General features: G+C 43.3%; 1 protein-coding gene across 2 annotated transcripts in view; it reads right to left on the reverse strand.

The window, feature by feature from the left end:
- CA10 (carbonic anhydrase 10) overlaps window positions 1–12,173 on the reverse strand; it is a 426,373-nt gene that overhangs the window by 79,018 nt on the left and 335,182 nt on the right. For both annotated transcript variants that reach the window (XM_077328676.1, XM_077328677.1), the window contains exon 5: window positions 2,546–2,731. In XM_077328676.1, coding sequence (XP_077184791.1) covers window positions 2,546–2,731 — 186 coding nt within the window. The remainder of the gene's footprint in view (window positions 1–2,545; window positions 2,732–12,173) is intronic.

Here is a 12,173-nt window from a genome sequence, read left to right on the forward strand (position 1 = left end):
CTCCTTTTTATTATGGAATACTCCTCCCTTTGTGACCTATCTTTGCAGGGCTCCCTTTCTTTAGATCATCTGTCCATCTGCCTCCTACTCACATTCCCTCTGTCTCCAATACTGGCCTTCTTGACCTTGTGACTTGCTTTGTCCTTACCTAAATGCCTTCGAATTCTGATGACTTCTTTGGAGACACTTATCTGCAGGCTCTTGCTGCTAATCCCCGTGGTCTCAGTCTAACACTTAATCTTCAGAAGTCTGCTCATTGCAATGTTGCAGACTGCAAACTCCAGTGCAATCTACAGAATATACTTACAAGTACTAGTCATATCACTGAGGCTTATGCAAGAGATATTGCTAGTGGTTTTATTCTTGGTTCTTTTGTGTACGGGCACCCCCCTAAGCAAATCTCTATAGAAATCAACTCAGTGCTTATAGCCTACAGAGAATACTTAATTTATTTCTAGTGGTCTAGACATAAACCACTGATGGAAGAAAAACAATCTGTCCGCCATAATGTTCCCGACTTTTTATTTAGTTCATAAATAGACTGCCTTGAAATTCATCTCGTCCTTCTATCTTGATGGCTTTCCTTGAAGGAATCCTTTCCAGTTAATTTGTCTACTGAGAAACTGTGGGTGGTGTGCTAAAGAGGATTCTTGGCTCTACTTGGAATCTACATTTGGGACACACGTAAGGGGTCATGATAGGACACTGTAGTAGTGTGCATGGAGCTTTCAATATTTTGTATTTTTAAATAAGTGAGCATATGGGACTTCAAATTGGTAATATGATGCAGTTCTGTGTGTGTGTTTGTTTGTGTGGGGAGATTCCAAGGCTTCTCCTTGCACTGTGTTTCTAAATCAAATGGCATCCCATAGGACCACCTTGTATCAAGTTCTGTATGTCTGTCTAAGCAGGGAAACTGCAGACAGGCGTAGGAGATGGGCAAGGCATAATCTCCCCTATATATAAAAAACTGGAATTTTGCTGCTATTCAAAAGCTAGTAGTTCCATACATAGATTTCCATCTAAGGATGCTCAAAAATCTGCCAGTTCATCTCATATTTTGTTTACCACTGGCAATCAGGTAGACAATAAATAATAGGAAGGATCATCTGGGAGTCGGCTTCTGATCTCCTGCAGGGGAATTTGAAACTGAATTGCAGATGATTGCATGAAACAGCTTGAAGTCATGTTTTCAGTCCTTGAAAGATGCAGCAAATTTGATGGTGGGGTGGTGGTGGTGATCAGAAGCCCACTTTATTCACCTTCTCCTCTCCTTACCCAAGCTTTTGGCCTGGGCAACAGAGAAAAGGAGAGAAGTAACCTCTTTCTCTTCTCCCTATGTGCAATATGGAAACATCGCTTTCCCCCTTGCCCCCACAACTTAGCTTGGAGTGGAGGGAAGAGAAATATTCTTTTTCTCCCTTTAGAAATGATGAAGTGAGAAACATTGTTCCCCCTGCACAACTTGAAGAGGAAAGAAGAGAAGCAGTGTGCTTCTCCTCCCCTTTTGCAACATGGCAATCAGAAGCGAATCAGTTCTGATCTCCAACTTCATTGTGTAGTGATTTTTCAGAATGGATGGTGGATCAGAAACCCATTCCCATCTGATTCCCTATCAGCTAAAAGTCCCTTCTGAGAATCTTTCCAGTATCTTAGGCATAACAAGGCTAGGAGACAGGGATGTGCTGGGGGTCAGAATCCCCGATCAGCTGGGAGTCAGCTTCTGACCAACATGCAGCAGCAGTGCAAACTTGTTTAGCAGCTGTTTGAGTTAGTCAATGTGAGTTCAACATATCCTTAATCAGCTTCTGATCCAATTGTGAGTACTGAACAGGTTACGTTTGTCAATTTGTTTACTGGTGTCCTCCGGTTTGTTTATGTAAAATAGCAAAGCTCCCTGGATGTGTTCTCAGGTTAGATGTTTGAGTAGGAGGCCTGACATTCCCATGGGTTGCAGGAAAAGTGATGGTCAAACTGATTGTTAAGGGAAACTTGTCTTTGCATTGAGAAACCTGTGATAAACTACCAAGAAGCCCCAGAGTTTCCCTGGAGGGCTTGGACACTACTGCTCAAGCTGTCTATTTTCTTTGGCTATTTCTTTCCAATTCTCAACTAATTCCTACTGCTAACTGGTGATGAAAGCTGAACAAGTCAAATGTCCCTCCCCTCTATTTTTTTTTTTGCATAAGGTAAACATTAACATTAAATATATTAAATATATTTGCAATCTGTAGTCTGATCATTTGATGCAATCTCCAGTCTGTTTTTATTTCTACTGCATGATCATCATAAAGTTGTGGGGAAAACAGGTTGTTTTGCTACTGGGAGGCAATAGCCTCCCAATATTTGCAGATTTTGCCATTTTCAGTGATTTTGTGAAACAATCCCCCACAAATGACAAATGTCTACTGTAGCTAATATGTTTGTGTTTTGTAAAATGTGGAATTTCATGCCATTATTGTGGCTATAAAACAAAACAACTCTCCCTCCCCCATGCATGCTTCATTCTGCTGCTCTTTTCAAAGTTCACAATATACTAACATACCTCCCCAGAGAAAGCTTGTCCATTCAGTAGGTGTTCTGACCCTTGGCTGTCTTCACTACCAAAGTGTAATCGGATCTCCTCCAAGCGGTGACTGTATGTCATGGGCCCTCCAGAGATGTTGACCAAATGCTCTTTGTCCAGTCGTAGAGAAACGTGCCTCCCTGTATTATACATTGTTCCACTGACCTAAACAAAGCAAGATAAATAATATGAAGGTAGAAAGCATTGACTGATTTCAAGGTTTTTCTTTCAAATATTGTCTGGTGAATCTAGATGCAATTAAAAGGAAAATAAAAGATGCAAGTTAATTCACGCACCCTTAAGGGCTTCATTTTGTGCTTTGATCATCTCACTGCATACTGAATTATTTTAATAAGTATCCATATTTCATGTTATACACACACACACACTCACATTTTAGCCAGCAGTGTACAGGGAAACACAATAAATATGATTAGTTTGCCTCTAAATAAGTAGGAATTTGAAAGTATTCCTTGTACAGGATTTGAATAATAGCTTCATTATAGAATTTCAGGCACACAAATGGTGAATATTTCAACTAAAGGATAAATTATTTACATTATACTTAAACATAGCAGAAACTAAACTCATTTGTTCAAAATGAAAAATTTATAAAAACAATTGCCTGAAAGCAGTACAGATCATCTCTGAAACTGAAGGTACCCCAGCATATACAGTGACCTTCTGTCCTTGCACATGTTGGAAGTAAAACTCTTGTTCATCACAGTTTCTCAACACAACTAGTCTGCGCTTGGCTCCAAGGCATGTTGACCACATAATTGAATGATCTTTGCTAGCAGACACAATTCGAGTCCTGGATGGTAAATCTTCCATTCAAGGTAACTAGACTGGTTTGTTTGCAATACTGTTCTTTGACTCGCACACTGGCTTTTACTGTGAGCATCGGAAAATTGTAATGGGTGTGTAACTGGTAGTATATCATTGCTTTACAAGTATCTAGCCAATATCAGCAAGACAAGGAATAAATGTGCTGGTGAAAAATGATCCTGCTGCCTTTATTGAGCTTTTGTTTTTAATTCATTGAGGGTGGAAGTCTCTAAAAAACAACCAACAGGGTTCACAGACAGACCCCGTGCCCAAGCATAAAGCACCCAAGTCTAGAATCATGACCAAGAAGACAATTATGTTACCACTGAAATATTTTGCTCCCAGGCTGAATCCACGCATCATTACACTACAGTGATAGCACAATATCCAACAAGGTAAGATGAAGACTTTTGTCTTCCATAGCTCCCAACCATCATTTCATGGAGGAATGGGAAGGAGCAGTGACTCAGCAGGCACACTGAAAGCTTTGCATGCAGCAGGTGCCAGTTTCAATCCCGGACTCCTCCAGTGATAAAGCATCTCAGTAGCAGTTGTCCCCTTTCCTTAAAGAGGTGGGCCAAGCAGACAGCATTGTTAGATAGCCTGACTCAATATAAGATAGGTTCATGGTTTCATGTGACCTTCCAGCTAGATTAGGTCCAGACACATTTATGCTTCTATTCAAAGCAATCATGCTTCTCGACATTTTGGAAAAGAAAGAAAGAAAGAAAAAAAGCAATGGGCTGAATAGAAATAATAAATTTAAATTATCTTAATTTGTATTAATCAGAGGAAGTCTAGCGATGGTAGGCTTGTTGAGCTTCAATTTGAAAGGAAAAGCTTTCAAAATTACATGTTATAGCCTATGATACATCAGCGCTGCAATAATTAACTTTGCTGCAGCATCATTTTATCTGTAATGCTACACACTGTTTTTAAAAAGTCTTGCTTTGTTGCTCAGTTTCTTGCAAGAAAAGTTACAGTGCAGAGATTGTGATATGGAAATAGGGGCGGCCATAAATCCATTCTCCTTCATTTCTCTGACATGGGTGTTTTATAGTCTCTTTTGAATAACCAATCAGAATAAGAAACACTTCTATTTGTCAAATAACACCACTTATCAAAAACAAGGGTATAAACCCCCCAAAATTAATGAGTTTAGTCTTTTTTCTCTGGTTTACTGCCTTGACAAAAAAACTATAAGATTTCAAGGGGATCTGTGATGTGCTTTACTGAATTGAAGCTATGGTGTTCTGAAGAAGAAGAGGAAGAAGAAGAGTTGGTTCCTTTATGCCGCTTTTCTCTACCCGAAGGAGTCTCAAAGCGGCTTACAGTCGCCTTCCCATTCCTCTCCCCACAACAGACACCCTGTGAGGGGTGAGGCTGAGAGAGCCCTGATATCACTGCTCAGTCAGAACAGCTTTATCAGAGCCGTGGCGAGCCCAAGGTCACCCAGTTGGCTGCATGTGGGGGAATGCAGAATCGAACCCGGCTTGGCAGATTAGAAGTCTGCACTCCTAACCACTACACCAAACTGGCTCTTCATAAGCAACTGCCTGCCCCAAACTGAATGTGTTGTTTTGAAAAGATAAACAGAAGAAGAAAAACATCAAATGGGCTCCAAAGTCATTCTGCTGTTTTGAAAAGGGCACTAAGGTGGATGCTGAACTTGGTGCAAGTTTCTAGATTGTCTACTGGGTCACATGGAAAGCACTTCTACTGCACAATAATGGCTTGGATCCAGGCTACACATTTCTGCAAGCACAAGGATTTCCATCTACAAGAGTGGATTTTCCTGCCTTCCCAGAACTCCCCCAGGTAAAGGAGGTGAGGAAATCTCCCTTGGTGGGCAGAAGTCCTTGAGCCCACAAAATGGTTAGTTTGTGGATAATTCAGTATCTCACAGTGTGAGACCCAGAATTCCAGGTGGCATACACACAAACAAGCACAAATGTAAAGATTTATCAGCACTGCATATATAACACTTACATTACTTCTAGTGAGCTCACAAAAACTGCATGGAGAACGAACCAGGTTGAAATTGTGCTTGGGGGGTTGCAGCACAAAGCATGCCTCTCAATCCCCCCCCCCGAAAAAAAATCAGGAAAAAAATTACTTTTGTGGATCTTCAAGCCTTATAATTCCAAAACTGGGTGGCATTATAATATGCACTATCCATGATTGACAGGCTGGGGGAGACTTACTGGTATTGCGAGTCCCTCTCCGCAGCCATTTTAATCAGCCGTGTGGAGTGCCTGGAAATGTGGGAAAGCAGGAGAAGAACCTGAGAGAGCTAGGAGCTGAGAAATGGCGGGGGGTGCGATTTTTTTTTTTAGACCTGCAGAATGGCTCTAAGTGTCTCAGCCAGTTTCTCTTCTGACCACCTGGAGACCTGTGGTGCTGATCTCTACCTTAGAACCAACCTGTAAATCAATAAATCTCCCATGTTTATAAAGAAATCCTGCCTACAGTGATCTCCATATTTTACTTGTGCCTCAGAAAACTTAATTCACAACAGCGGACCCATTTCTATATACACATGCCACATTTAGAACACTTGGTGACCGCAGGGAAACAAACCTAATCCCTCAAAATCAAACGAGACTGTGTGAGTCCCCTCAGTTGGCAGAACAGGCCTGTCACAGTATCTAACTCCCCACAATCTGGAGATGTCATCAACGTCTGCTTGTTTTGGCCTATACGTGACTAGCCATGAGACAGAGTGGTATGTGGATGGGACAACTGTAGGCTCTGCCATTTTTAGATCCTGAAACCAGGTACCTACTCTGATATGTCCAACTTTCTGCACTTCTTCTTTAAGCTACAAACAGCAAACAAAGAGTGCAAGAGTTTGCCACATGGATGAATTCTAAATTTAATTACCATGGTTGTCTTCCCTATGTTTCTTTACAAAAAAAACCCTGTCCATACATGGAGAGAGATCACATGGCGAATGCCCTGTCATAATCCTTAATTCAATGTCCAGGCTATTTTTCATGCCATACAGATTCATAGAATCATAGAATCATAGAGTTGGAAGGGGCCATACAGGCCATCTAGTCCAACCCCCTGCTCAACGCAGGATTAGCCCTAAGCATCCTAAAGCATCCAAGAAAAGTGTGTATCCAACCTTTGCTTGAAGACTTCCAGTGAGGGGGAGCTCACCACCTCCTTAGGCAGCCTATTCCACTGCTGAACTACTCTGACTGTGAAAAACTTTTTCCTGATATCTAGCCTATATCGTTGTACTTGAAGTTTAAACCCATTACTGCGTGTCCTCTCCTCTGCAGCCAGCAGAAACAGCATCCTGCCCTCCTCCAAGTGACAACCTTTCAAATACTTAAAGAGGGCTATCATGTCCCCTCTCAACCTCCTTTTCTCCAGGCTGAACATTCCCAAGTCCCTCAACCTATCTTCATAGGGCTTGGTCCCTTGGCCCCAGATCATCTTCGTCGCTCTCCTCTGTACCCTTTCAATTTTATCGATGTCCTTCTTGAAGTGAGGCCACCAGAACTGCACACAGTACTCCAGGTGTGGTCTGACCAGTGCCGTATACAATGGGACTATGACATCTTGTGATTTTGATGTGATGCCTCTGTTGATACAGCCCAAAATGGCATTTGCCTTTTTTACCGCTGCATCACACTGCCTGCTCATGTTTAGTTTACAATCCACAAGTACCCCAAGGTCTCGTTCACACACAGTGCTACCTAGAAGCGTATCCCCCATCCAGTAGGCATGCTTTTCATTTTTCTGACCCAGATGCAGAACTTTACACTTATCTTTATTAAATTGCATCTTGTTCTCATTTGCCCATTTTTCCATTGTGTTCAGATCTCGTTGAACTCTGTCTCTATCTTCCGGAGTATTTGCCAGTCCTCCCAATTTGGTGTCATCTGCAAACTTGATGAGTAGTCCCTCTACCCCCTCATCTAGATCATTAATAAATATGTTAAAAAGTACCGGGCCGAGCACCGAACCCTGAGGTACCCCGCTACTCACCTCTCTCCAGTCTGATGAAACACCATTGACAACAACTCTTTGAGTGCGGTTCTCTAACCAATTCCCTATCCACCTAACGATCTGAAAATCCAGATTGCAGTCCTTCAACTTATCCATCAGAACATCATGGGGAACCTTGTCAAAAGCTTTACTAAAATCCAAGTAAATGACATCAACCAAATTTCCCCGATCCAGCAAACCTGTTACTTGGTCAAAAAAGGAAACTAGGTTGGTCTGGCAGGACCTGTTGGAGACAAATCCATGCTGACTTCCTTGGATCACCAAATTGTCCTCCAGATGTTTGCAGATTGCTCCCTTTAATATCTGCTCCATTATCTTCCCCACAACAGGGGTCAGACTCACTGGTGTGTAGTTTCCCGGGTCATCCTTCCTCCCTTTTTTGAAGATTGGAATAACGTTTGCTCTTTTCCAGTCCTCCGGGACATCTCCAGTCCTTAAAGAGGTTCCGAAGATGATGGACAAGGGCTGTGCAAGTTCTCTGGAAAGTTCTTTGAGTACTCTCGGGTGCATTTCATCTGGACCAGGGGATTTGAACTCATCCAGTGCAGCTAAATGCCTCTCGACCACCTCTCTATCCATGTTAACCTGCCACCCAGACACTATCCTTTGGCTACAGCCATCTCTAGATGTGCCTAAACACTTAGACCTGTGGGAAAAAACAGATGTAAAATAGGCACTAAGCCTTTCTGCTTTCTCTGCATCTTTCGTTAGAGTTTGTCCATCCGCACCCAACAGCGGGCCTATTGCCTCCTTTACTTTACGTTTGCTCCTCACGTAACTGAAAAATCTTTTCTTGTTACAATGGGCTTCCCTGGCCAATCTTAGCTCACTCTCAGCTTTGGCCTTTCTGATGATTGATCTACAGTGCCTAGTAACCTGTAGGTACTCTTCTTTAGAGCTCTGTCCTTCCCTCCATTTCCTGAACATTTTCCTTTTCTTTCTTAGTTCCTCTTGAAGTTCTCTGTTCATCCAAATAGGCTTCTTAGAGCTCCTGCAGTGTTTTCGTATTTCTGGAATAGTCATTGATTGAGCATGCAATAGCTCTTGTTTGAGTAGTGCCCACCCTTCACATGCTCCCTTCCCTTCCAGCATTCTCGTCCATGGTATGACACTCATCATGTCTCTGAGTTTATTAAAGTTTGCCCTACGAAAATCCAACATCCGCGTCTGGCTACAAGCTTCCTTGGCTCCCCATCTCAAAAGGAATTCTATGAGGACATGGTCACTTCCCCCTAGGGTCCCCACCTCCTTCACCTCATCCACCAACTCTTGCCTGTTGGTCAGTATTAAGTCCAGTATGGCTGAACCTCTTGTGGGTTCATCTACCATTTGATAAATGAAATTGTCAGCCAGGCAGGTCAGAAACTTGCATGACTGAGGACGCTTCGCAGAGTTTGTTTCCCAGCACACATCTGGGAAATTGAAGTCACCCATGATGACAAGGTCCTGCCGTTTGGATATTTTCTCAAGCTGCTCACAAAGTGCAGCATCCACATCCTCTCGTTGGTCAGGCGGTCGGTAGCAGACACCAACCACCACACTGTTTGTTTTGCCTTCGCTTATTTTCACCCAGATGCTTTCCACTGTAGATATGCTCTCCTTCACTAGAATTTCCTGACAGGTAAGCCCTTTCCTCACATACAGTGCCACTCCTCCACCTCTTCGATCTATTCTGTTTTTTCTGAACAGTTCATATCCATCCACCATTACATTCCAGTCATGAGAATCATTCCACCAAAAATCAGAGATTTTTCTCTGAGTTCTCATTACTCACATTAGATGGATGCAATCTCAGTGTTAAAATCTTCATATTATTTTGGGGGGTTGTGTTGATACTTTTCTACATCTAAACTAGAATTGCTGCTTTCTCACTTGTGCATGGGTTGTCAAAGATCTTCAGTCTACAATAGGAGAAGTAATATCTGAGATGACGAAAGTAAACTGTCTGGCTTCTTGCACTGCTATGGCATCAAAGAGGTCCCAGCCTCTGGAGATTCCTTCTGTCATGGCTGAATTTTTAAGACTGTCCTGTCTTCTTGGCATTTTCTGCAATGCTGAATACACTTTCAGTCTTTTTGAATGAATTCCATCTTGTGTCTCACAGTTCTGGCAGAAATGTAGATACCTTAGCATATTTTTTGCTGTTATTGGGGGCCTTCTGTCTCCTGTTTCTTAAGAACAATGGCACAGCTAAACAAGAAAAGATGAGAAGATAGCTCCATGTCCGACCTTACTTAGAATCATAGAATCATAGAGTTGGAAGGGGCCATACAGGCCTTCTAGCCCAACCCCCTGCTCAACGCAGGATCAGCCCAAAGCATCCTAAAGTATCCAAGAAAAGTGTGTATCCAGCCTTTGCTTGAAAACTGCCAGTGAGGGGGAGCTCACCACCTTCTTAGGCAGCCTATTCCACTGCTGAACTACTCTGACTGTGAACATTTTTTTTCCTGATATCTAGCCATCCTCCAAGTGACAACCTTTCAAATACTTAAAGAGGGCTATCATGTCCCCTCTCAACCTCCTTTTCTCCAGGCTGCATTCCCACGTCCCACAACCTATCTTCATAGGGCTTGGTCTCTTGGCCCCAGATCAGCTTCGTCGCTCTCCTCTGTACCCTTTCAATTTTATCGACGTCCTTCTTGAAGTGAGGCCTCCAGAACTGCACACAGTACTCGAGGTGTGGTCTGACCAGTGCCATATACAATGGGGCTATGACATCTTGTGATTTTGATGTGATGCCCCTGTTGATACAGCCCAAAATGGCATTCGCCTTTTTTACCGCTGCATCACACTGCCTGCTCATACATAGTTTACAATCCACAAGTACTCCAAGGTCTCGTTCACACACAGTGTTACCTAGAAGCATATCCCCCATCCAGTAGGCATGCTTTTCATTTTTCTGACCCAGATGCAGAACTTTACACTTATCTTTATTAAATTGCATCATGTTCTCATTTGCCCATTTTTCCATTGTGTTCAGATCTCGTTGAACTCTGTCTCTATCTTCCGGAGTATTTGCCAGTCCTCCCAATTTGGTGTCATCTGCAAACTTGATGAGTAGTCCCTCCACCCCCTCATCTAGATCATTAATAAATACGTTAAAAAGTACCGGGCCGAGCACTGAGCCCTGAGGTACCCCGCTACTCACCTCTCTCCAGTCTGATGAAACACCATTGAAGAAGAAGAGTTGGTTCTTATATGCCGCTTTTCCCTACCCGAAGGAGGCTCAAAGCTGCTTACAGTTGCCTTCCCTTTCCTCTCCCCACAACAGACACCCTGTGGGGTGGGTAAGGCTGAGAGAGCCCTGATATCACTGCTCGGTCAGAGCAGTTTTCTCAGTGCCGTGGCGAGCCCAAGGTCACCCAGATGGTTGCATGTGGGGGAGCGCAGAATCAAACCCGGCATACCAGATTAGAAGTCCGCACTCCTAACCACTACACCAAACTGGCTCTACCACTACACCAAAAGAGTTGACAACAACTCTTTGAGTGTGGTTCTCTAACCAATGCCCTATCCACCTGACTATCTGAAAATCCAGATTACAGTCCTTCAACTTATCCATCAGAACATCATTGGGAACCTTGTCAAAAGCTTTACTAAAATCCAAGTAAATGACATCAACCGAATTTCCACGATCCAGCAAACCTGTTACTTGGTCAAAAAAGGAAACCAGGTTGGTCTGGCAAGACCTGTTGGAGACAAATCCATGCGGACTTCCTTGGATCACCAAATTGTCCTCCAGATGTTTGCAGATCTCTCCCTTTAATATCTGCTCCATTATCTTCCCCACAACAGAGGTCAGACTCACTGGTCTGTAGTTTCCCGGGTCATCCTTCCTCCCTTTTTTGAAGATCAGAATAACATTTGCTCTCTTCCAGTCTTCCGGCACATCTCCAGTCCTTAAAGAGGTCCCGAAGATGATGGACAAGGGCTGTGCAAGTTCTCTGGAAAGTTCTTTGAGCACTCTCGGGTGCATTTCATCCATCCCAGGGGATTTGAACTCATCCAGTGCAGCTAAATGCCTCTTGACAACCTCTCTATCCATGTTAACCTGCTACCCAGACACTATCCTTTGGCTACTGCCATCTCTAGATGTGCCTAAACACTTTGACCTGTGGGAAAAAAACAGATGTAAAATAGGCACTAAGCCTTTCTGCTTTCTCTGCATCTTCCGTTAGAGTTTGTCCATCCACACCCAACAGTGGGCCTATTGCCTCCTTTACTTTACATTTGCTCCTCACATAACTGAAAAATCTTTTCTTGTTACAATGGGCTTCCCTGGCCAATCTTAGCTCACTCTCAGCTTTGGCCTTTCTGATACTTGATCTGTGGAATTGGTGAATTGTTTCAGCATCTGTTATTAACTATATGCACAACACTGGGAATGCTTTTAATGATGAGATACGAAGGGCCAAACATGCTTAGAAACACAGCAAGCTTTCCCTGAGGTTTCTTGATGGCACTGGAAGGGTTTCCTGAATGGGTGGGAGTTAATCATCAATTTATATATTTGTGAAAGCAATCTGGGAGGTGTGTGTCCAGGGTGTCCAAGTTGAATACGGGCCAATCAGGGTGCAGCTAGCATAGCTGGCTGGCCCCTGATTGGGCCGGCCCCTATGCTCGCCTCCCTCACAGGGGGCCTATTATGAGGAGAGGAAGGGAAGGTGATTTTAAACTGCTTAGAAACACCTGAGGCCTGATGGGTACCTGTGGACCATTCCCAGTTCTCTCAGAGCTGTCAGCCCCACTTCCCTCA

The sequence above is a fragment of the Paroedura picta genome, chromosome 3 (genome assembly GCF_049243985.1).
Source record: "Paroedura picta isolate Pp20150507F chromosome 3, Ppicta_v3.0, whole genome shotgun sequence".
NCBI lineage: Eukaryota > Metazoa > Chordata > Lepidosauria > Squamata > Gekkonidae > Paroedura > Paroedura picta.